This window comes from Lissotriton vulgaris, chromosome 4_1, assembly GCF_964263255.1.
Source record: "Lissotriton vulgaris chromosome 4_1, aLisVul1.2, whole genome shotgun sequence".
NCBI lineage: Eukaryota > Metazoa > Chordata > Amphibia > Caudata > Salamandridae > Lissotriton > Lissotriton vulgaris.
Window position 1 is genome coordinate 671,585,038 of NC_141691.1, and position 24,978 is coordinate 671,610,015.

At 44.1% G+C, this 24,978-nt stretch overlaps 1 protein-coding gene and 1 long non-coding RNA gene across 2 annotated transcripts in view; both read right to left on the reverse strand.

Annotated features, from left to right (window-relative positions):
• Positions 1-24,978, reverse strand: part of VAPA (VAMP associated protein A) — a 333,878-nt gene that overhangs the window by 107,170 nt on the left and 201,730 nt on the right. Inside the window, exon 3 of the mRNA XM_086964938.1 lies at positions 18,634-18,737. Within this exon, the coding sequence (XP_086821064.1) occupies positions 18,634-18,737 (104 nt within the window). The remainder of the gene's footprint in view (positions 1-18,633; positions 18,738-24,978) is intronic.
• On the reverse strand, positions 21,004-21,461 carry LOC147722420 (uncharacterized). The gene is made up of 3 exons (XR_015310023.1): positions 21,364-21,461; positions 21,189-21,269; positions 21,004-21,098 (listed from the first exon to the last, which is right to left on the reverse strand). It is a non-coding gene; the product is annotated as an uncharacterized LOC147722420 (long non-coding RNA).

Consider the following 24,978-nt stretch of genomic DNA (forward strand, 5'->3'; position numbering starts at 1 on the left):
CACATATATTTTACACGAGAAGAACAACTGTGCAATAAATTCTTATTGTACACACGCTCAACTGTTTCTTCTGTGTAACTCTGAGATAGAACCACATGAGCAAGCACGAGTGATTGAGCGAAAAATAGTAAATTGTTTACACGATTGAGAGAATCAGGGTTGTCATGATCTAAGGTTGCCAGAAACTAATCTCTCCCTGATAAGAGGAGATTCTAGTGGCACTGTGAGCTAGCTAATTCAAAACAGGCTAAAGTACGCGGTGGGGGTGCACAGAGTCAGTCTGCCACCAATACCACAGCTTATGTTATACAAACAAACAAATCCTGCAAGGGTACTATAGGAACTACATGACAGTCCAGTCCGAGGATGGATATACAAAAAGCTTTTGTTTTGGATCAATTTTTTTAATTGGGGCATCAAAAGTGGGCTTTTTAGTTGTTTCCTGCACTTCGGTCTGTTTCGACGCCTAAATTTTCAGTACTGGAGTCGAAACAGTTGAGGTCTTCGAATCAGAAGATTTTTTCGAGGCCGAATCGTGGGGGTCGGTGCCAGACTTGTGTTTTGATCCCGAAGGTCAGGGCTCTGAACTCGGTTTGGAGGGTGTCTTTTCAAAGCCGGAAGGCTTTTTGGTAGGCTTTGGTGCCGAGCCAGGGGACGGGGTGTCAGAAGCATGATCTGTGCCGACCAGGCCAGAAGGCGCGGGTTGGACCGGAGCCTTCTTTTCAATTTTAATTGTCTCTTGGGATGAGGGGGAAGCTGTATTCACGGTACGTTGACCATGTGGGATGTCGTCCTCTTTGTCGGATTCGAATTCTGAGATGGCGACAGACTCCTGCTCCTCCTCTGTTCCCATGGCATCGCCGGCCTCTTCTTCCAATTTTTGACGTAAGATGTCCGGAATGGAGCTTGTATGCTGGTTCTGCATGTTGCAACGTCGGGCCCGAAGGTCGCAAAGTGTTTTCCTGGAGCGGAAAGTCTGGCACGCGTCGCAGTCTGGTTCTCTGTGCTCGGGGGACAAACACAGATAACACACTTCGTGTGAGTCGATGCGCGGGTATTTCACGTGACACCGAGGGCAGAATTTGAAGGGAGTTTGTTCCATCACTGCAGGTCGACCAGACGCGGGTAGGCCCGACGGCCTTCCATGAACTTTCTGTTCGAAAGATTATTTTATGTATTTACGATACGCAATAGAAAGGGAGACGAGATCAAAAACAATACCGTCGAGGGTGAGTATCTTAATCACCGAGGGAAACCAAAGGAACGGTATCAAACCAGAGCGCAATGATACACGCCCAAACCTGATGCCAGAAAAAAAATCATCTAACAATGGAGTCGATGCCCATGTGCACCATCACCGAAAGGAGGAGTCGCCTACCTCGTCACTGGAAAGACTTCTTCGAAGAAAAACAAAGTAAAAACATCCAGACCCAACCCTAAATGGTAGGCTATGCACAGTATGTGATCTACAGCTCACATGCCTCAAACACAATTTTATCTGTTTAACGGTAAGTACTTCGGATTGGGAGTTAGTTCTCTGGGGTTAGAACCAGTATTCCCCCGGGGTCAATGATGCACTCTCAAAGCACCCTCAGCTGTGCTAAGGTGGCCAGGTGCTGAGGCCCAGTGTTATCAATGGGGGATAGGGGTCCTCCGGTTGGTGGCTGCTCACTGGCACGCTACTTAGATGTGAGAGCAAAGCTCCTAGGGTTCAGCTCAGGGCAAAGGGGGATCAGAGTTGGCACACAGGGTGCACCCACAGCGACATAGGGGCGGCTGGGTACAGGGTGCTGTTTTGGCATTGGGTGCCCTGTTTTCAACGGGGATTGGCGGTTCTGGTTTTTAGCTGGAGGCTCAGTCCAGGAAGTCTTGCAGGAGAAACAAATAGCTGGGCAGGTAAGTTGGAGGGCTCGGGACATAGGTGCACCTCAGGTCCTCTTCTCCGGGATGTAGGGCAGCTGGATGCAGAGGTGTCTTGAGGTCGGATTTCACCTTACCAGGTGTAGGAAAGTAGGATCTGCTTTTCCTGATTACCCCCACTTTTTGCTTGATGCGATGCTGTTTTTGACTAGTCTGACTAGGATCCTGTTAATCAGGATTCTAGTCTACCTGCTTTCTCCTTAAATTGGTAAGTTCAGTACTTGGGTAAATCCCAGATTGGATACTGGGGTACACTTGTCAGTCCCTAGTCTATGGTACCCATGTATCCAGGGCATAGGTACCCCAGACGACCCCCACGGCCTGAAGCATGTATTATGCAACCCACGGGAGACCATTCAAATTGGAACTACAGGCCTGGCATTGGAGCCTGTGTAAGTTGGTGCATGCACCACTTACTTAAGATATAGGTTTACTATATTGAAGGGTCATTGCACTTAAAACCTTTAAGTCACCCCTATAGTAGGCCTTTGCAATCCTGAAGGCAGGGTGATTGGTTCTCAGTGAGAGGGTACCACTGCATGAGCAGGACACGCCTGCAGCCTACGTAATCCATTCTGCCGGGTTGCAAGTGCTGCAGCCATATACTATATAGAGGGGCACAGCGTAATCACACGATGACCATCTTGAAAACGGTTGCAACAAATCCTATCATTTTTGGTACCAAACATGTTAGCATCATACCCCACACCGTAAAAGGTGTGGGAGGTATGATTCCAAGCACTGGAAGATCGCTCCGTTATGTTCAGTGTCTCCGGTACCAGCCTTCTTGACCCGGACAGCACAAAATGGTTGCTGCCGACCAGAGACATTTCTGCCCTCCTGTTGCCGAGACAAGCTCGAGCAGAGAAAGGTGGAACAATAGACATCTTGTCACAAGGAGGTGTGACCACCTTCCAGACAGGATTTAGTGCATTAGAGCTGGGTGGGTGCGCTTGCCAGCACCAGAAAGCCTGCATGAGAGGCACATTTGGTGTCCCCGCGCATAGTCCAGTTCAAGCCAGTCCTGGGAGCCGCTGGTACCGCTCTGGCGCAGGGGTCTGGTCAGACCCTCCGCTGGGAGGGTCCCCTTAATCATTCCAACCCTTTCCCTAGGGTTCTTAAGGGCTTACCTGGGTGTAGGTCCCTAGATTCGCTGTGGGATAAGATGCCATTGCACTTCTACCGTCTGGGCACTCTGGACTTCGTTTGGCCAGACTTCATCCCCCTTCCAGTCTGCTGCATCGTCTGTGCCTGTGCATCATGCAGGAACCTTCCAAGAACTGTGAAGAATCAAGGTAAAACAAAGTAATCTCTGTTGGAGTGAAGGAGTCACTCCCCTGCATTCGCAGGCACCGCAACTAAGTTGACCGGTCTGCAGATCTTGAGCTCCTCTGGACTCTGTGGGCTATGGAATCCAGCTGGTGGTTTTCCACAGCTTTAGAGGCCTGCTCTACCCTCTCACCAAGTTTGAGGCCAGTAGTCCTCGTGGGGGTTGCAATAACTGAACCCTCAAGTACATCATCCACTTTGTAGTTGCAAAGGCTTGCTGTCAACTTTGCAAGATCTTTGGGCTCCAATTAGCCACAACCTCGAGCACCTCCAGTTACCACAATCTTCGGCCACACCACATAGTGTGCATCGTGGCCTGCATCTTATGGTGAGCTGCTTGATATCCTCTCATGACATCAGTGCTTTCAGCCTGTGGGTCCACTTGAGGGTCAGATTGTTTCCTTGGGATCCCTTGATTGCTCAAGGCCTACCCTGACTTCCCTGCTCTTGGTGGGTCTACTGGGTCTTGCTGGTCCCAACTTTGTTCCTTTTTGACTTCCTGCATAGGGTTACATTGGCCAAGGCTTGTTGGTGCTCCTGCTGGACACCGACCCCTCAGTACTCGACATCCGTCGTGGGACAGCTTGTAGCCGGCTCCTGGTCGTCCTCAGCGTCGCCTGGTCCCCAACAGCTGCAGAGTCAAGGTTATCAATGTCATCCCTGAAGCACCCGACATTAGAGGGCATTAGTCTTCCAAGTCTCCTGGTTACCCCTGAGTGACAGACACTATCCCCTCTGCTTTCAGGTACTCCTCTTCAGGTATCCACAATTGGATTCCTCTGGACATTTTCTCCTCTTCAAGCAGTGGAACTTTCCTGAAGTCCTCCGTCTGGTTCGACAGTGTTTTCCGACGCCATTTCACACCTATGCACCAGGCTTCCATGGGATAGGTAAATTGGGTACCATGGTATCCACAAGTGATGTAGCTCTCCAACCTTCTGTCTCCCACAGGGTTTCTTAAAGGTCCATTGGGAAGGGTCCCTAGTCCTTAAAAATCCAACCGCGACTTACACAGTTGTACGGAGCTCGCGATTGTGTTCCCACACTGCATGCGCTCACCATGGGGTCCCTATCTTCTTACCTTAGGTGGTTCCTTGGGTCCCCAGCAATTCTACATCCTCTAGACATGTGTGTGTGTGTGTGTGGGGGGGGGGGGGGGGGGGGGGGGGGGCGGGGCGGGGGGGCAGAGTGTCGTGTAGAGGCTGCAGGCGACATCAGGGAGTCCTGGAGGGGTCAACGGATGATTGACTTGAACTCTGGAGTAATGGCAGACCTCGCTGGGAGTGGTGAGCCACTGCGGTTCGGGCCGTAGGTGTCAGGTGCAGTGGTGGTTTCAGGCGGCAGGTTCCTTTGTCCTCAGCAGGTTCAGTCTTTCTTTCGTGTTTCTATTGAACAGAGCTGCTCTTCACAGGAGATCCAGTCTTTATTGGAGGCAGGTAGTCCTCCCAGGAGTTCTATACGTCGCTGGCTGAAGCACTAGGAGATTTTGGGTGCAGGATCTATGGAAACTGCAGAGGGGCGGGTAGGGCTGGGGTCAAGTCAGGTCGTCTTTGCAGTCTCCTCCGCTGGGCGTCTTCTTCAGTCCTTCTTTGTAGGTTGCAGGAATCGGTCTTCTTGGTTCCGGGCTGCCCCCTAAATACTGTATTGAGGGGGTGTTCAGTAAAGCAACTCCTGTGGTATCGGTCACATACGCAGATACCAAAATGGAAAGAGCCCAATGCAAGAAGATTTCAAAGAATGGACCAGGTACTTAGCTGAAGGGGAACTTTGCGCACCAACAGGTATTTGGTATGGTTTATGCAATGGTTATACTGGAGTGGTGCTACTAGGAAAAGGGGTGACCTGTACAACCTCTTGACAATGTAATGTGCCAAGCACCTACATATAATTTTGTGGAGAGAAAGACCTGAGCACACACAAACTTAATATAGAATTGTAATAAATTCTTTAGTCTTGGTTTCACAACAACAACGAAGGACAGTTGGTAGGTGCAGCAATAATGTTTGTTGCGCCAGCCGACACGTGTTTCATTGGAGTTAAATGCACTCCAAATCTTCAGGGCCAAATCCAAATGGAAATGAAGGGTAATCCCCCACGACTGGTGATAATTCCAACCCAGTTCGGGTACAAAGGATCTTCTCATGAGGCGCGCCAATCAAGCGTAGAATACACTTTAGTCAATTCTTGAGGATTAATTTCGAGCTCTATGCTCCAGGAACAAGGGCAGTGCTGTAATAAGCGGCCGTATTGGAGCAGTACTCGGGGAAGCCTCAATGGGCAAAAGTAGCCGGCACCGCCATTCAAAGTCGCTCTTGTCTTGCTTGCACGAGTGTTGCTGCTCCCTACGGGTCTGGACCCAGACCCGGAGGGAGCAGCAACACTCGTGCAAGCAAGACAGAACGACTTTGAAGGGCGGTGCCGGCTACTTTCGCCCATTGAGGCTTCCCCGAGTACTGCTCCAATACGGCCGCTTATTACAGCACTGCCCTTGAAGTTTCTGGCGCATAGAGCTCGAAATTAATCCTCAAGAATTGACTAAGAAGTGTATTCTACGCTTGATTGGCGCGCCTCATCAGAAGATCCTTTGTACCCGAACTGGGCTGGAATTATCACCAGTCGTGGGGGATTACCCTTACTTTCCATTTGGATTTGGCCCTGAAGATTTGGAGTGTATTTCACTACAATGAAAAGCGTGTCGGCTGGCGCAATAAACATTATTGCTGCACCTACCAACTGTCCTTCGTCGTTGTTGTGAAACCAAGACTAAAGAATTTATTACAATTCTATATTAAGTTTGTGTGTGCTCAGGTCTTTCTCTCCACAATGCAAGAAGATATTAGACTCAGCAAGGAGTTGTATATTCTGGCCACAATTGTATAGAATCTTCAGAGATTTGAAGCCATTGGCTATAGTTTTGACATGCATTCCACAGATGAATACTTTGCTCTGCTGTGTGTCCAGGATTGCTCTCAGAAACTGAAGCCTTGTAGTGGGAGAGGTAGAAGATTTGTTCATGTTGAGTTCAGGATTCAGATGATGCAACAGGGTAATGTAGGTTTTTGGCGCAGGCTTCCTCTGCTGAGGGCACGCTCACCAGCCATTCGTCCAGATATGGACTACCTGGTGGACATGACTGAAGACAAGCTGCCACCTGTACTAGGCACATTGTAAATATTTGAGGAAAATATTTCAGGCCACAAAGAACTGCTCTGAATGGATAGTGCAACCCTCAAGAATTTCAAATAGTGTCTGTGGCTTGGATATATGAGGAAGCATATGTAGGTAACTTGTAGATCCAGAGAGGTGAGAAACTCCTTCCTGCAGCAGTCGAAAGATTTCTTAAACGGTTACCATCTGAAAGCCCAGTTTTCTGGGGAATTTGTTGAATTTTGAGAAGTTGATAATCTGCTGCCATCTACCCAGTCTTCATTCTCACCAGAATAAATCTGGAGTAGAAGCGGGCGTTAGGAACATTTTCCATCACTCTTGAGGATGATTAGGCACTCCCACCGCAGTTCTTGAAGAGGCAAGTGATGTTGCTTTGTTGAAGGAATTTCAGCATGTGTCCAGATTCCTTACTTTGTAGTACTCAGTGGTCTGTCACAATATTCCCCTAGGCGGAGGAAAAGTGAGAGATCGTCTTCACTTTGCCTGATTTGAGGGGGTGAGAGTTGATAGCAAATACTGCATTCAGAAGTCAGGTATAGTCTGCTATCTTGAGGATGCAACTAGGATACTACTGTCTTTGAACGAAGGCCATTGATAAGTTTTTGGCCTCTGCCTGAGGTGTAACCATGATCATATACTGACTGCTTGTAGGGATAATATTGTCTGCCCTGGCTGCCATACTAGTCTGAAGTATCTCTATAGTCCAGCATTCTTCTGCAAGCACAATAAGGTCAGTTGTAATAGAAGGCTCCAAATGTATAGGTAGTATCTGTCAGTTATTGAATGCAAAGTACCGTCAACATGTTACCCGAAAAGTCTTAATGCCATGTCAAAGTGCAGGTCTTGATTCTTGGACTGTGCCTCAGTGTGGAAAGAGGGGCATGTAAATAACCTCGTCTTTCAAGTGATGGCTTTCAAACTGGTGGATCCTAAATTTGTGACATCCATGGAATTACCCATTATGGGTGCACAGCAGCACTTATCACTCCTATACCGGTGGCTTTGGTTTTGTTCTTTTGATCCTCTGGGATGAGGTTGCTCAATGGAGAAATGTTGTGCCATATCGGATGGGAGCCCAGTCACAGAGCGGCTAAGACATTGGCCGCCTTGTGTCGAAGATTATCTTTGCGTTTCCCATTAGTGTCGGGGGCGGAGATACAGGTGTAACTGGGTCTTTGAACTTCCTTTGCACTGCAGCTGCAGTGACAGAATACAGCTTAGAACGACCAGTCATGCAATGCATTGATTTTTGTGGCCTGTTTTATTTACTGATGTGTAATGAGGTTGGGCCATAGCAGATGTCTTCATAAGTTTTAGCCCTTCCTTACAGATGCAATCCACAATTGGGATGTAAATTACGGACTTAATTTGCCGTTCTTGTTAAAGAGGAAGCATTCTTTCTCCACTGTTATCAAAGTTAAGCTAACCTTTTTGGCTACTTTCAAGGATAGCATGGATATGAGCAATATCATCTAGGGGTTACTTCAGTTATGGTGGGGGGTCTAATCTTCCACCTCAGGGGTAATTACGTCTCTCCATGTGTCATCTTCATGAACATCTTCCATATAATTCACAGGCACATCTTCCTCTTGTGCATCTCCTTGATCACGGTCCTGATGATCGCCATCCTCATCCAGTTCTTGAGGTATGGTTTGAGCATACTGAGGTGGCTGTTTAGGAGCAAAGACTGCTCAGAAGCATTAGTGGACGCCTTGTGAAAGGAGCCATTTGCTTTTTTTTTCCTGAGCGGCAGATCCTACAACTTTTAAATGGATCCCAACTCCTGACACCCTCCCCCACACCATCAGGCACTCAACAAATACTAGGACATTTTTCTTTTTAGATTATTCCAGTTCTGGAAATTTGAAAGGTTTCCTTTTTGCTCTACCTAGGAGGATGCGCTTGTGAAGCACTGCGTACAGAATCATCATTTGATGAGGTTGCACCCCCTGGAGAGGAATCTTTCCTCTCCGGGAGAGACAATGCTAGTCTCCTTTTTATAGTCTTTCAAGGAATTTGCAGGAAAAGTTTGACAAATGTCAGAGTAAGAGGCCTTTTGCTTTCAATGTAAGCAGTACTGGCATATGAACGGAGGGTCATCCGAGTAGATTTTTCCTTGTCTACAAGAGGGACACCTTTTGAAGAGAGAACTCTTTCCAGTTTTATAACAGGTGAACTATCTCCTTGGGTTGGAAAGAAAAAAAAATAATCTACTAACCCTTTAAACAACTCACTGTAAATTGCAGCAACTGGCAATTGCTCCAGCTGTTGAAGAAAAAGCCAAAATCCTGAGAAAGTTGCCAAATATTTAAAGATGCTTCCAAGCTCTTTCCAGGAACTCCCTTACAAGGCATCAGTAATAATCTGAGCAATGGTGGCTTTTAGGAGGAGTACAGAATTTAGCACTTGTACCCCACCGGCTGAAGTTTGGAATGTCTAAAATTAAGTGGTAGTGTTAATAATAACTGCTGGACCTATGGCAATTTTAACAGTGTTTATTATTATTTCAAAGGTCGAGGTGATTCTCAGCACAATGATTCCGAATGATTCGAGAATGTCTACCTCTAAAAGATCAAATCCTGGAGAACGTAAGGGCTGAGTAATAATTCAAAGCTCTCTTGCTATACAGTGTGTTTAGAACTACCTAAGTTTGAGACAACAAGTTAGGGAAATGATAATAGTAAAGTAGACAGATTAATGTGAAAATGTGATATTACTTTTAGTAGGAAAGAAAAGTGAGTTTTAACTATTTAACTGGTATGAACAACCAGGTGCACTAAGCCTGAATTTCACCAACTCTACGAACATTAACAGCTACTAAGAAAGCTGCCTTCAATAATAAGAGTTGCAGAGTAGGCTTGTACATAGTTTCTAATGGAGCATCTGTATGTTTAGATAACACTACATTTAATTCCCCAGAGGGTGATCTCTCTTAAGGAGAACCTTTTTTATGTCACAGGCAAACTCAAGAAAGACATCTGTAATGGGGATCTTCTGTTGTATATATGTAATAATGGCTGCTAAGAACAAATGTTACTTACCTGTAAACTGTGGTTCTCCAGTATTAGTGTCTTTCATAGATTCACATGCTTGAATAATTCCCGTCGTGGAAGTGGGAGTCCCATGGTACATAAAATAGTAGTAAAAAACATATATACATAAAGTACTTATACATATGTAAATATATTAATAAAAATATATACATTAAAAAAAATATATAAAGATATAAGATTTTTCATAAAATTTCAAAGTACCATAGAACAGCATTGACTCATAGAAAGCATAAGGGAGTATCACTTTACTAACACATCATTGTCATTATTTGGTCCATATTCCAGCCAATCAGACTGTAGCACCCTCTAGAACCTTCTCCTTAGAAGCTCAGGCCCTCAGATTTTCGTAGCACAAGGGTGACAAAAGAGTGCATGAGGAGAAGAGAGCCTCTGAGGGGAGGAAGGGTGGGTCGCATGTGAATCTATGAAAGAAACCAATACTGGAGAACCACAGTTTACAGGCAAGTAACTTTTGTTCTTCTCCAGTATTAGGGTGTTCATCATAGATTCACATGCTTTAATAAGAATAGAAAGCAGTAAGCAATACCCATAAGTATCATAAAAGGTAACTCTTGAAAATGCATCATATAGCAACATTGTTATAACACGTAAATATATATATATACATATATATACATAAGAAAACCTTTCATGACAGGAGGCGGGAAGCAACAGAGGCTCACCTTCATTTAAAGAGATTTCGTAGCACCGATTGACCCGCAGCAGTGTCCGCAGCGGTAGCGGTCTCCAGACAGTAGTGCCTCGTGAACATGTGCCTGCTGGACCACGTTGCCGCCGTGCAGATCTGATGCAGAGGCACTCCAGCAAACAGGGCAGTAGAGGATGCTACTGCTCTAGTCGAATGTGCTCTCACCAGAGCAGAAAATGGCTTGCCAGACCGTTGATGGCAGTAGAAAATGTCCGAAGAAATCCAGCGGGTGATGGCCTGCTTGGAGACCGGATGTCCCTTGCTCATCCGCCCATATGCCACAAAGAGTTGGTCTGACTTTCGAAATGCCGCAGTACGTTGGATATAGAACTTAAGGCATCGCTTCAGGTCAAGCGAATGAAGAGTACCCTCAGCAGGAGACTGAGGGTTAGAGAAGAAAGTTTTAAGTATCACAGGTTCATTAAGGTGGAAGTCCGAAGGAACCTTGGGTATAAACTTTAGGTTTGTACGTAGTATGACAGAGTCCTTTGAAATCTGTAGAAAAGTGGCCTGAATGGTAAACGCTTGTATGTCACTCACTCGCCGAGATGACGTAAGTGCGAGTAGAAGGGAAACCTTCCAAGTAAGAAATTTCAAATCCGCCGAGTGGATTGGTTCAAATGGAGGCTTGAGAAGCTGGGCCAATACGAGATTCAGGCGCCATGACGACGGAGGACGTCGGAAACATCCTGAATAAGCCTTTAAAGAACTGACGAATGATCAGAGAGGAGTATAGAGATGTGGAACTATCGTGTCGGAAGCGAGAAATCGCAGCCAGGAAGACCTTCAGAGTGGAATGAGAAAGGCCTGATCTCGCCAGGAGGAGGAAGAAAGGTAGGATTTGCTCAGGGGTAGCGAGCATAGGGTCAATGGCTACTGAGTCGCACCAAATACAAAAGCGCTTCCATTTTAATTTACAAGTCTTGATGGTGGAAGGAGCTCATGCATGAGCTAGGACCTCTACAGTCAGGTGTGATAGTTAAATGGGCAAACTCAAGGTGCTCAGGTTCTAAGTGGTGAGCTGGAGAGACACCGGGTCTGGATGGCAAATCCGTCCGTGACTCATGGTGAGAAGTTGAGGCAGTGGACGAATAGTTATTGGTGGGCACAGAGAGGAGAAGGAGGTCTGTGAACCATGGTCGACGCGGCCACCTAGGAGCAATTGGCAGGATGTGACATGGCTGTAATCTCATCTTGTGCAGGAGGCGAGACAAGAGAGGGATCGGCGGAAAAGCGTATGCAAATTTTCTTTACCAATTGATCGAAAATGCATTCCCGCTCAACCCTTTGTGGGGATGCTAGCTTGCATAGTGTAGGCATTTGCGATTGAGTGTAGTCGCAAAAAAGTCCAGGTCTGTCTGGCCCCACAGGCGAAAGACATACTCTAGAGTTGGCTGGTGTAGCTCCTACTTGTGGTTGCCGGTGGCAGTTCTGCTGAGAGAGTCTGCAAGGGCGTTGGAGATGCCCGGTACGTGAACTGCAGTCAATTGGACTCAATGTTTTATTGCCCATTCCCAGATTTGCTGTGCCTGCTTGGAGAGCAGCCGTGATCTCGTACCTCCTTGCCTGTTTATGTAGTGCATACTGGTGGTGTTGTCTGTGCGCACTAACACAGACTCTCCTTCCACTAGGAGACAGAAGGACTTTAGAGCGAGGAAAATGGCCAAGAGCTCTAGACGGTTGATGTGCCACTTGCGTTGGACCCCAGTCCATTTGCCGTTGGACAGTCCTTGGAGGTGTGCACCCTAACCCTCCAAGGAGGCGTCTGTGGTAAGAGTAAGTGTGGGAGCTGTCTCTAGTAGAGAGCGTCCTGTGGCGACATTGGGACGGTGAGCCCACCAGTCCAATGCTACTTGTATCCGAGGCGTCAATGAGATTGTTGTTGAACGTGCCTGAGACCTGTCGCCATTGTTTGTCTAATTCTTCCTGAATTACTCTCATATGCAACCTGCAGTTGGGGATCAAAGGAATGCAAGATGAGGTCATACCCAGAAAGGATTTCAATGTTAGGACTGAAACCGACCTTTTTGATCGTAGAAGATCCACCAATTTGGAGATAGGTACTTGGCGTTCCATTGAAACAAATGCCTTTGCCAGTTTTGTGTCTATCAATGCTCCTAGAAAACCCTTTTTCTGTTCCGGAAGGACTTGCGATTTTTCGTGATTGATTGAAAGACCCAAGTGCTTGAAGACTGACAGGCAAGTTTGAGTGGGTTGTCTTGCTGCAAGAAAGGTTGGAGCCTTGATCAGGCAGTCGTCTAAGTAGGGGGTAAATCTGTATGCCTTGCAGGCGTAGATAAGCTGCCACCAGGGATATGATCTTTGTAAATACTCGTGGAGCAGAACGAAGGCCGAAAGGTAAGACCTTGAATTGAAAGTGCTTTGAGCCTACTTTGAAGCGTAGGTATTTTCTGTGTCTCTGGTGTATTGGCACATGAACATATGAGTCTTGGAGGTCGATTGAAGAGAGGCACTATCTGGGATTTAGGAACTGTAAGATTTCTGTTAGAGTCAGCATGCGAAAGGTCTGAGACTTGATGTACTTGTCGAGTGTTCTTAGGTCCAATATCGGTCGCCTGATTTCTCCTGATTTCTTTCCGATAAGAAAAAAAAACAAACAAAAAAAAAAATTTCGGGAATAAAAACCTGTCCCCTGTTATTGGGGAACCACTTCTATTGCTCCTTTTTGGATCATAACAGTAATTTGTGCAAACAGTTCCTTCAAATGTACCGGAAGGGGAAATTTCGGAGGGCGGTTGGGAGGAAACTTGACAAATTCTAGTGAGTGGCCCTTTGAAACTACTTCCAAGACCCAACGATCTGACGTTATTTTTGACCAATTGAAGGAGTATTGAGAGATTCGACCTCCAGTCTTCGCAGTAGGAGGAGACTTGAGTTTTAAATGTCATTGCTTTTTGGAGGAATTGCCTCCCCTGTATGTTGATTTTCTCCTGTACTGTCTAGAATCAGTTTGTCTTGGCTGATTTGGTTCGAGTAACGCGGTCTGTTGTCGTTATAGGAGCGGTATTGAGAGGAAGAGCCCCGAAAGGAGGATGAGGCGCCTCGACCGCGCACTCCACGAAATGGCCGTTTCCGATATTGGAGTGATCCTAAGGCACGGGCAGTGTCCGTATCCTTCTTGATGGACTCCAAGGAGTCATCCACATGTTTGCCGAAGAGGGATTCCCCATCAAAACGCATGGAAAGTACTCTGGTCTGAACCTCCGGTCGAAAGGATGTGGCCTTCAGCCAGCCCTGCCTACTCAAGACTGCAGCTCCTGCCAGCTGTCTAAATCCTAAAAAGGAAACGTCAATTGCGCATTCTATAATTTCAGATGACATTTTTTCACCCTCCTGTAGAATCTTCATGGCTTCCACCTTGAATGATTCAGGAATAAGGTCAAGAAAAGCAGACATCTCTGACCACATCTGTCGGTCATACCGTCCCAGGATGGCCAAAGAATTTGCCGCCCGTACTGTAGTCGCAGACATGGTGGAAAACCTTTTACCGATGGTATCCAGGTGTCGCCCCTCTTGGTCAGGCGGGGATGTTAACGGTGAAACTGGATTACAAGATCTGTTTTGTGCAGCCTGCGTGATGACAGAGTCCGGCTTTGGTTGGGAAACAAGGCAGGCAGGTGAATTGTCAGGCGCCCTATATTTTTTGTCGAGGAGTGGCAATACAGATGGAACTGAATTGGGGCGCTGCATAGGATTTAGACCTTCTTGCCAAATAAAGTCTATAATTGGCATGGCGTGTACTTGTTTCAAAGGTTGATTCTTGAAATCGTAGAGGAAGCAATCCTCTTGCCTGGTGACCAAAGGCAAGTGAAAACGTTTTGCTGCCCTTTCCATTAAGAGGTGGAACCCTCCTATATCCACTGGAAGAGATGCCAGAGGGGAATCTGGAGGAGGGGACGGAGTATGAGCTTGATAATTGTCCCAACCTGTGAAAACAGCGTCATCATCCTGGTCCATATTATGATCATCCTCAGTGTCCGGAGGAACAGGAGACTGAACCGGTGCAACTGGAACGGATACTGGTGTCAATGTTGGCGGTGGAGAGGCCTGCATAGAGTGTGGAAAGCGAAGATTATAGTCTTCCAGCATATATTGCAGGTTTGATATTAATGAAATTGGCAACTGAGCCATAGGATCTCCTTGATCGCCATCATTGTCATCATCATGATCCGCAATGGAGACATGAGACTCTAGATCATCATCATCATAGTTCTGGCATTTTATATGTAGTTCCGACGGGCTATGTGCAGCCCAAAAGTTGTCATCTGCATCCGATCCGTCGGAGGCATCCTCATCTGCGGACACAAACAGTTGAGCAGGTAGCCTTGTGGAAGGCTGCAAAGGGCTCAAAACCAGTGGCACTGGTCGTCGTTTTTGGGAAGCGACAGCGGTTGTAGCTGTTGCCACTGTGAAGGTGGTTGCAGTCGCCAACGAAAAATGCACCGTCTATGAGCTCGTCGTTGATGTCGTCGACGAGGTCTTTGTCGACGACGATGGAACTGGTGGAGCAGGTGTCGACTAGGTCTTTGACATCGACGGAGCCTCCGTCAACGGTAAGGATACCGCCGACGAGACTGCCGTCGGCGAGGTACTTGCCGACGCCGAGATCTTCGACGAAGATGTTAGCGTCGACGACGAAGTACGCGTCGACAATGGCTTCGTCGACTAGTGTTTTTGAGGAGCCGTCGACAACGTGGTCTTTTTTGAAGTGATCTTGATCATCGACGAGATAGGTCGTCGTACCCAGAACCGTCGACGACTAGCAGAAGATGTTGTCGTCGACAGAGCTGGTCGTTGTCGATGTGGAGATGGCGTTGACGGGGTTAGTCGGTGAGCGAGTAGACTGCCTGGCACCTTTTTCTTAATTCGATTTTCTATAGCGCAAACATTACCCGAAGGTGTCAGAGGGCTTTACAAAAGAACCAGTTGCGTTACATAAGGACTTTGGAATTCATGAGTTACATAAGTTACAACTAGAAAAAAAATACACACATATATATAGATATATATAAAAAAAATTACAAAATGTGCAAGTGGAGTTAAAGGAGGGAAAATTGCAAATGTACACGTTGTAAAGTCATTAAAGGAAGAGATACAAACAGATCAACTCTAAAATCACATAGGAATGGTAGTAAGTACAAAGGTCTACTACATATACTAATGATTAGAGATATATATACCCCACCTGCCACCACGATTCTCATTGTGGCAAACACTACCCCTAGAAGCAGAACAAGATGGGGGCATGATTAGAAGTTCAGATTAGGGAGCAGTAATTCAGAGTTGATTTTAGGGGACATTATCCAATTAAGTATTGACAACACAAAAGATGTGGAGGAAAACTCCATGGGGGGGGTGGGTGTGTGTGTGTGGGGGGCGCACATCCTGCCTGGCTTAAAGTTTGTGCAGCAGACATTTTCTAAGTCAACTGCTTTAAGTAAATTGAGAATAAGAAAGGGGGCTGTGGAGGTGGTATCCGTGGGCCGAGAAGGGATTGCAGACAGAATATGCGCCGAGAGGGACGAGTGCTTGAGGTGGAGGTAGAAAGGGAAAAGGGGGTTATATGGAGCGTGGGCAGAGGGCACCGTACGAACGCAGAGGACCCGGGAGAAGATGCCAAGGAGAGGGGGCTGATGCAGCACTGGACAGGTGGCACAAATGGAGGGCAAGGTAGTACAGAGCGCGGAGGGGGCACAGGGTCTCCGATAGGGTGGAGGTGGACAGAGGAATGGAGAGGGCATGGGTAGATAGACTAGGCGAGATCTGGGGGGGGGGGGGGTTCAACGAGGACACAGGATGGGAAGGAATGAGTCTGCAGGCTACAATTGATTTCTGTATAAGGAATAATAACATTTCTTTACAATAAACATTAAAATAAGATACACAATAGACCAAATTAATGTGCATGGTCCTACCGGTCTGTCATTTGTGCCAGCACCCTGCTTAACGGTGATAAAAATCCTCTAAAGGTTTACGTGAACTGCCTATAGATTGTCAGTGTTGGGTTGCAGGGGAGCTGTATCCTACTGGCGGGTAGGGGCCCTGCTTGTGCCACGCCGAGTCCGCCGAAGAGCAGTGTCCAGAAACCTAGGCGGCTCCCGCCACAAACACCTGAACCCGGGCTGCACGAGCGCGAAAGAAGGACTTCGTTAAACAAGAAATGCTAATTTAATAATTAAAGTCCGGCATGCCGCGTCGCCCTGGTGACTGTTCCTCGCGAAGCGCATTGGCTGGCAAGGATAAGGTGGGCAAGGACTCCAGAGATAAAATCATACGAGAGTGAGTGAGTGTGAGAGCAAAGTGAGTTCTGAATCACGCAATGGTGAGGACAGTTAAAGATCTCGGACTCGAAAAGAACTAGGGCACTTGGGGAGGTCGAAGGAGGAGGGAGGAGCAAACAAACACAGAGAACCCCCTACATGTCCACTACAAGCATCACACACCAGACATGAACCCAGCGTCCTCTGTGCCACCTCTGCATAACTACTGCACCACCTACTGCAGCCGAGCATCCCCTGTGCCACCGATACACTAACAACGTCCCCACCCGCTGTCACCTGTCTGGTAACAACTGCACCACCCACACATCTGGGCTCATCATCCCCGGTGCCACCTGTCCGTAACACCTGCACCGCCCACTCATCTGGGCCCAGCATCCCCGGTGTCACCTGCCCCGTAACACCTGCACCGCCCACTCATTTGGGCCCGACAGATCCCTATTTCTTCTCCAGTACTACTATCCTAATACGGCAACATCCAACATCCGCACTGCCAACACCGGCGCGGACCGGCCTCTCACATGCCCCTTCTCCACCTGGGGGCGCAAACATTCTGTAGCCCGTCCCACACCCCTTACAGCTGCACTGCTCTGCCCACTGATGCCTATAGCCCACCTGCCCCTCTGCCTCGAGTGTCCAGGTTTACAGTTGTTACAAGAAGTCAATCCTAACAGTTATAGAAACCCCTTATACAGCATATGCTCTTGTAGGCAGATTAACATAGACCGCAAGTTAAGTCCAAAATGACCTGCGTGAATCACCGCTTTTGAGAAGACGCGTTTTTATTAAACTTTGAATGAAAGCAACTTCAGCGAAGGAAAAATACCCAGTTTCAAAAGCGACTGTCACTGAACTAGTCAGCGCGTGCTGCCACCTAGTGACCGAAGAGGTTTTACCTGCTCTTGCGCTTCTGAAGCTACGACGGCGAAGGGTTGTCAGTGTGATTAATTATTTATTATTACGGTCACATTTACTTTAAAAAAATGTGTTTTAACAACTGCTGTGTGCCTAGTGCTTACATTATAATCGTTCCCTATTAAAAAAAAAAAAAAAAAAAAAAAAAGAGCTTGAGAGTGGTGCGCGCACGCCACTGCGAGCATATGTCTTCAATTGTCACGGCCGTGATAATTGAAGATATATGGTCTTTGGTGCGCGTAACAGACACCAATAGGCCATGGGTGGAGCTATGCGAGGATTGACGTTCCAAAATCTATTTTGGATGCATTAATGTATAAGAGGTTAATGTCAGCGATGTCAGTTTCTGGTGCAGGATCTTGCATTTCGTTCTGGTCAGTAGATAGTTTCCGCATTGATGTCAACTTTAGGATTCCTCTGATAAGCGAAGTAGATCGGTGAAAAATTAATGGCATGACCATTGAGGATGTAGAACGATCATCCTGGCTCTATTGAAACCCCACCTGGCAACCATTCTTGGAATTAAGGGCATCAGCAGAAAAGCATGAAGAAATGCTTGGGATCAAGTCAATCAAAAGAATTTCCTCAAGGACCCTGGCTCTGGGATAGTGGGTGTGAAGTCTTTGCCTTTTCTCCTGTCTACTGCTGCACAGGTGTAGCTGCGATGACGACCCAAATAACCTAAAGAAACTGAACGTAGTCGTTTAGAACCCAATGACAATCTTCAAAAATGTGTCTGCTTATAGTGTCTGCTGGTTGGTTTTCAACACCTGGCAGATTCACGGATACTGGTGTCACTAGCAAGAAGCCAATGCCTTATTCTTAGAGAGTTTCCTTGGAGGGAGTATTCACCCCAACTCCCAACTGTTCAGATAGTACATTGTGCGTATGAGGCTTTTGTTGACATTCCATGTCGGGATCTTGAGAATTTTGTTGTACTATGACTTCTCCCTTTGAAACCATGTACTTTAAAAGTATGCAAAATGCACACCAAGGAAGAGCATAGGAATAAGTAGAAACCAGTTAAACACACTTGTTATTTTGAAGAAGCCCAAGAATGGACTTCAGTACATTTTTCTACTGATTCATAGCTTCTTGCTGAGCAATACAAAAGATCACTTGAACCAAATGTGTTTAGCACACTATTTCACTTTCCGTGCACAGTGTTAAAAAAAAAAGGTTTATGCAACAAACAAGAATTATGTCACAGGAACGTCATTTATATTTTAGTAATACTTACCACAGCTTCCAAATCTGTAAAATGTGGTGGAGCAAATACTGTCTGTACCATGAACTTGTGTTTACTCTTCTCGTTAGGGTCATATTCAAATGGTTGTAACATTACTGAAGAAAGAAAGACAAAATTACTTTTGTAATACCAGGGGAGTTTTTACACTATATCAATTGACATATTAGGGAAAAACGTTCTCCCCTAGATGGCATTTGTAACAAACCTGGGTTACCATTTCACATGCATGCAGTAACAGGAATTGGTTTCCTAGTAAAGTGAATCACTGCTACACTAGCCGCAGCTGAAGAAGATCACAAGTGCTCCTTACTCCATTTCACAATGGTACTTGGAGTCAAAAATCCGATTTACTATGAATATCAGGAGATATTACACTGTTTGACAGCTAATAGTTTGTGGTAAGGTTCAGTGATTAAGCCAACCAAAATATTCATCTTCCACATCCCTTGATTAAAAAGAAAACTGGGCACATGTTGTACCAACACAACCTTCAAACAGGAGCTACAACATTCAATTGCCATCAAACATCCAGCTTGACTACCCTTTAGAAAAATGCAAAAACTGCAGAAAAAGAAAAATAGTTTTGATACAACGCTGCCTTTTTCTGAAAAATTGTTATTCTTGCAAAGGAGACCTTTTGCTGATGGAATTTTTAGAAAGATTAAAAAAAGCTTCCTTGTACAGCATTTTGTCACCCAAAAAAACATTTATATATTTTGGCTATTTTCTATGCACCCCTCCAGAGGAATTGTCAAACCCTGGGTACATTTAGAATGACCTGGATGTTGGAAAAACAAGACACATATTTGGCACAGACACCTTATGGAGGGAAAAAAGTTATGAGGACAGAAACATGAAGTACCCCAAATATCAAAAAAAGGATCATCAATGGGGTAAAAAAATGCCTTAGCAGCAAAGGAGTTAAAGTGGCTAAATTCAGACAAACATGTCCATAGCAAACATCGGTTTGGATTTTGCAACGGTCTCGGGTTTTATCAAATTAGAATCTTAATACTCTTGGGATCCATCATAGGACAAGATCTTTAAGCATAAAGGTTAAACACAAAAGGATTTAGCACTATTCAACAAATTGTAACAACCAACATCAGTATTAAGAAGACAGTGAGCACACAAGAATAGGTACAGATCCTAGATGTGGATTTCTTAAAAGGATTTCTCATTATTGTGTTTTTTCATAAAAACAGAAGACCATAGCCGACGAATTTCGTCTCACGAGGAGACTTCAGGGCTTCATGGAGTAAAAAAAGTGTGTTCACAAGGACATTGTAGATTTCAACCAGATATCTGATAATCCAAGTTTCCGAAGACTTTTACATAGAAGATATTATCAGTAATGGCTTGGTGGCCGTAGCGTGTGCTTCTCAATTTCAAATTCGAATATGAAATTGAGAAGCACACCCGTTGCTTTAGCAGATGTTTAAATCTTCTCTCCAACAACACAATGAGGGAGGTACCCAAAGACCAGTGAGGGACTGGGTAAACCAATATGCAAAAAAACACAAAGAGTCCCTAGTTGGTGGGGGTATATACCCTACAGCGTAGACTGACCCAACCAAAAGGCTCTAAGGGTAGCTACGTTGTCAAGGACAAGATAGTCTTTAGCATAACACACATAATTTACAAATAATTTACGAATACAGGCTAACAGTCAGTATAGGAACCCTGTCTACAAAGCACCACATTAATTAGGAAACTATCATCTTTACCAGTGTAAAAAACAATTTATTAAAAGCAATACAGTTTAAATTCGCATTCATAAAACAATTATACATTCAAACATATATTAAAAAAACCAAAGAGTCGACGCGGCGTTTCGGTGTCTTGTTTCGATGATAACACCTTCTTCAGGACAGGTTTTTAAGTTAAAAAAATCTCTAAAAGGTAAGATTAAAAAAAACATAATCAGCAGGGGCCTATTGTATACTGACGTTAGCATTGTTATGACATTATTACAAAATATGGACTGTACACACAGAACAACATTCGTGATCTCTATATTCACATTTGTATATTCAGGAAAACAATCACTGTTCTCTTTTACTTTTTTTATCCATTTGAACACCCAACAAGGTTACATCATGTCTAGGGTTATTAATTGTTACACCAGCAGTGCCAGTTTGATACACATACCCACATTTGATACTGGTGACCAAAGATATTGTCTAAGTCATGGTTTTATCCTTCTGTAGATTCACTGTTAGCTTGCATTACACATACCCTTTTATCCCAACAAGATTAACTTATTACTATCTTATAATTATCCTTATGGTCCCATGCAGTTTCTCTTTTATCACTTAACAATTCTAGACCTACCTCAGAAATAGAGGGATTTAGGGAATTTGAGGTCTCATGAGGGTACAGTTTTTTTCAGTCATTAGTCTGACTCTCATGGACTTATCTTCCTTTGATGTAGTTTAAAAGCAATTTTGTTCCACCTAAAGGGTAAATTACACAATTCAGATGAACCCAGATTCTATTACACTTAGAAAACTTATACCTCCGTGATAGATATAGAGGTTCATTACCTGGATATAGGTATTCAATAAAATTATCTGTGCTGTATCAGGGGTGACCACCGTATATCAATTCGGCTGTTTAGCATGTAACTGTAAAGGGCAGAAATACAATATTCCTATTATTAAGACATAACGTGTGAACCAGAGTCTTGTTGGTTAAGGTCAGAAAATTACCCATGATTACCTTTAGTTGTATCGGGTTGGGGATGATCCAACTTATCTCTTGTAGGTAGCGGTCTTCAGATTTGTTACCTTCCCTTCTACCAATTCGCTTACTATTCCTTCTTAATTCTCAGAATAGTGCTGTTAATAAATGCAAAAAATATAGAGATATTTATGAGCTATCTAGCTATTATCTTAACTATTCAGTTATGTCTTCAGTTTTTAGTAACTTATTGTGGCAGTGATGTAACTACCTACATTGGATCAGTTTTTACATAATGGGCTCATTGGTTAGATTATAGCATATGCACGTATTAGTCTCTTGGTAATACCGTGGTTCTATTGTGAAGGTATACCCAGGTATCATTCTTTTCTGCTGTTTGACATTTAAATTCGGACATATTGTGTACTACCTATACTTTTCCTGGCAGCAGGAGCTTTAGCCAGGATTCAAGATTGTTTGCAATGGTATATATCTGTGCTTACAATCATCATGTTCCTTTACTCAATGAGCTTTGAACATTCATTCATATTAAAATAGTAGCTTCTCCCCTTAGTGTAACATTATGTTTTTGGGCTCTACTTATTTGCTATTATGTTGTTTCTAGAGCCCCCTTACCCCCCTGCAGATATATAATGGGGCGCCAAGATATTCACACAGTGTAAAGCCCACATCTAGGGTGCTCCAGCATTAGAGGATAGCGCTTGTTCCATAGTTCTTACCTTTTTCCTGTGTATCGGCCTCCCTGTCACCTGGTCCTCATACAGCTTCCCCATGGAATGAATGTTGCTTGCTACAAGCTCCCTTATATTGGGATTTTGGCGCCATTTTCTACATCGTTAAGCGTATGTGCTATGTTCTATATGGTAGATCTCTGTATAGAACGTCGGCCATTTATAAATGTACATACTCAAGGTCTAAACAGTACCCAACTCTTGATATTATCTTCTTATTCTAATTTTAGGAAGCATTACAGAAGTTTCTTTATTGTTCTAATCGCCCATTTACTATGTTTAAGTTTACAATAAAAATATTGGCGCGCGATGTATATATACTGTGAAAAAAATTTTGAGTAAAAAATTGAGAAAAAAAGATCCCGGATTTTGCCTATTTTCTGAATCACTTCGTTTTATATTAGTTTTTAGTGTATGACTATATGCACTCAGCGTATGCTATTTTAAGGAACGTTATGTTGTGGATTGTGTGATCCATAGAGCCATAGAGGACTTGGATCTATAACCGTAGGAGCTCTCGGACCATGCTGATGCTGGGAGCCTAGACACTCCAAGATGGCCGGTGATTTACCCCAAAAAAACGGGATCACACAATCCACAACATAACGTTCCTTAAAATAGCATACGCTGTGTGCATATAGTCATACACTAAAAACTAATATAAAACGAAGTGATTCAGAAAATAGGCAAAATCCGGGATCTTTTTTTCTCAAAATTTTTTACTCACATTTTTTTTCACAGTATATATACATCGCGCGCCAATATTTTTATTGTAAACTTAAACATAGTAAATGGGCGATTAGAACAATAAAGAAACTTCTGTAATGCTTCCTAAAATTAGAATAAGAAGATAATATCAAGAGTTGGGTACTGTTTAGACCTTGAGTATGTACATTTATAAATGGCCGACGTTCTATACAGAGATCTACCATATAGAACATAGCACATACGCTTAACGATGTAGAAAATGGCGCCAAAATCCCAATATAAGGGAGCTTGTAGCAAGCAACATTCATTCCATGGGGAAGCTGTATGAGGACCAGGTGACAGGGAGGCCGATACACAGGAAAAAGGTAAGAACTATGGAACAAGCGCTATCCTCTAATTAATGCTGGAGCACCCTAGATGTGGGCTTTACACTGTGTGAATATCTTGGCGCCCCATTATATATCTGCAGGGGGGTAAGGGGGCTCTAGAAACAACATAATAGCAAATAAGTAGAGCCCAAAAACATAATGTTACACTAAGGGGAGAAGCTACTATTTTAATATGAATGAATGTTCAAAGCTCATTGAGTAATGGAACATGATGATTGTAAGCACAGATATATACCATTGCAAACAATCTTGAATCCTGGCTAAAGCTCCTGCTGCCAGGAAAAGTATAGGTAGTACACAATATGTCCGAATTTAAATGTCAAACAGCAGAAAAGAATGATACCTGGGTATACCTTCACAATAGAACCACGGTATTACCAAGAGACTAATACGTGCATATGCTATAATCTAACCAATGAGCCCATTATGTAAAAACTGATCCAATGTAGGTAGTTACATCACTGCCACAATAAGTTACTAAAAACTGAAGACATAACTGAATAGTTAAGATAATAGCTAGATTGCTCATAAATATCTCTATATTTTTTGCATTTATTAACAGCACTATTCTGAGAATTAAGAAGGAATAGTAAGCGAATTGGTAGAAGGGAAGGTAACAAATCTGAAGACCGCTACCTACAAGAGATAAGTTGGATCATCCCCAACCCGATACAACTAAAGGTAATCATGGGTAATTTTCTGACCTTAACCAACAAGACTCTGGTTCACACGTTATGTCTTAATAATAGGAATATTGTATTTCTGCCCTTTACAGTTACATGCTAAACAGCCGAATTGATATACGGTGGTCACCCCTGATACAGCACAGATAATTTTATTGAATACCTATATCCAGGTAATGAACCTCTATATCTATCACGGAGGTATAAGTTTTCTAAGTGTAATAGAATCTGGGTTCATCTGAATTGTGTAATTTACCCTTTAGGTGGAACAAAATTGCTTTTAAACTACATCAAAGGAAGATAAGTCCATGAGAGTCAGACTAATGACTGAAAAAAACTGTACCCTCATGAGACCTCAAATTCCCTAAATCCCTCTATTTCTGAGGTAGGTCTAGAATTGTTAAGTGATAAAAGAGAAACTGCATGGGACCATAAGGATAATTATAAGATAGTAATAAGTTAATCTTGTTGGGATAAAAGGGTATGTGTAATGCAAGCTAACAGTGAATCTACAGAAGGATAAAACCATGACTTAGACAATATCTTTGGTCACCAGTATCAAATGTGGGTATGTGTATCAAACTGGCACTGCTGGTGTAACAATTAATAACCCTAGACATGATGTAACCTTGTTGGGTGTTCAAATGGATAAAAAAAGTAAAAGAACAGTGATTGTTTTCCTGAATATACAAATGTGAATATAGAGATCACGAATGTTGTTCTGTGTGTACAGTCCATATTTTGTAATAATGTCATAACAATGCTAACGTCAGTATACAATAGGCCCCTGCTGATTATGTTTTTTTTAATCTTACCTTTTAGAGATTTTTTTAACTTAAAAACCTGTCCTGAAGAAGGTGTTATCATCGAAACAAGACACCGAAACGCCGCGTCGACTCTTTGGTTTTTTTAATATATGTTTGAATGTATAATTGTTTTATGAATGCGAATTTAAACTGTATTGCTTTTAATAAATTGTTTTTTACACTGGTAAAGATTATAGTTTCCTAATTAATGTGGTGCTTTGTAGACAGGGTTCCTATACTGACTGTTAGCCTGTATTCGTAAATTATTTGTAAATTATGTGTATGTTATGCTAAAGACTATCTTGTCCTTGACAAC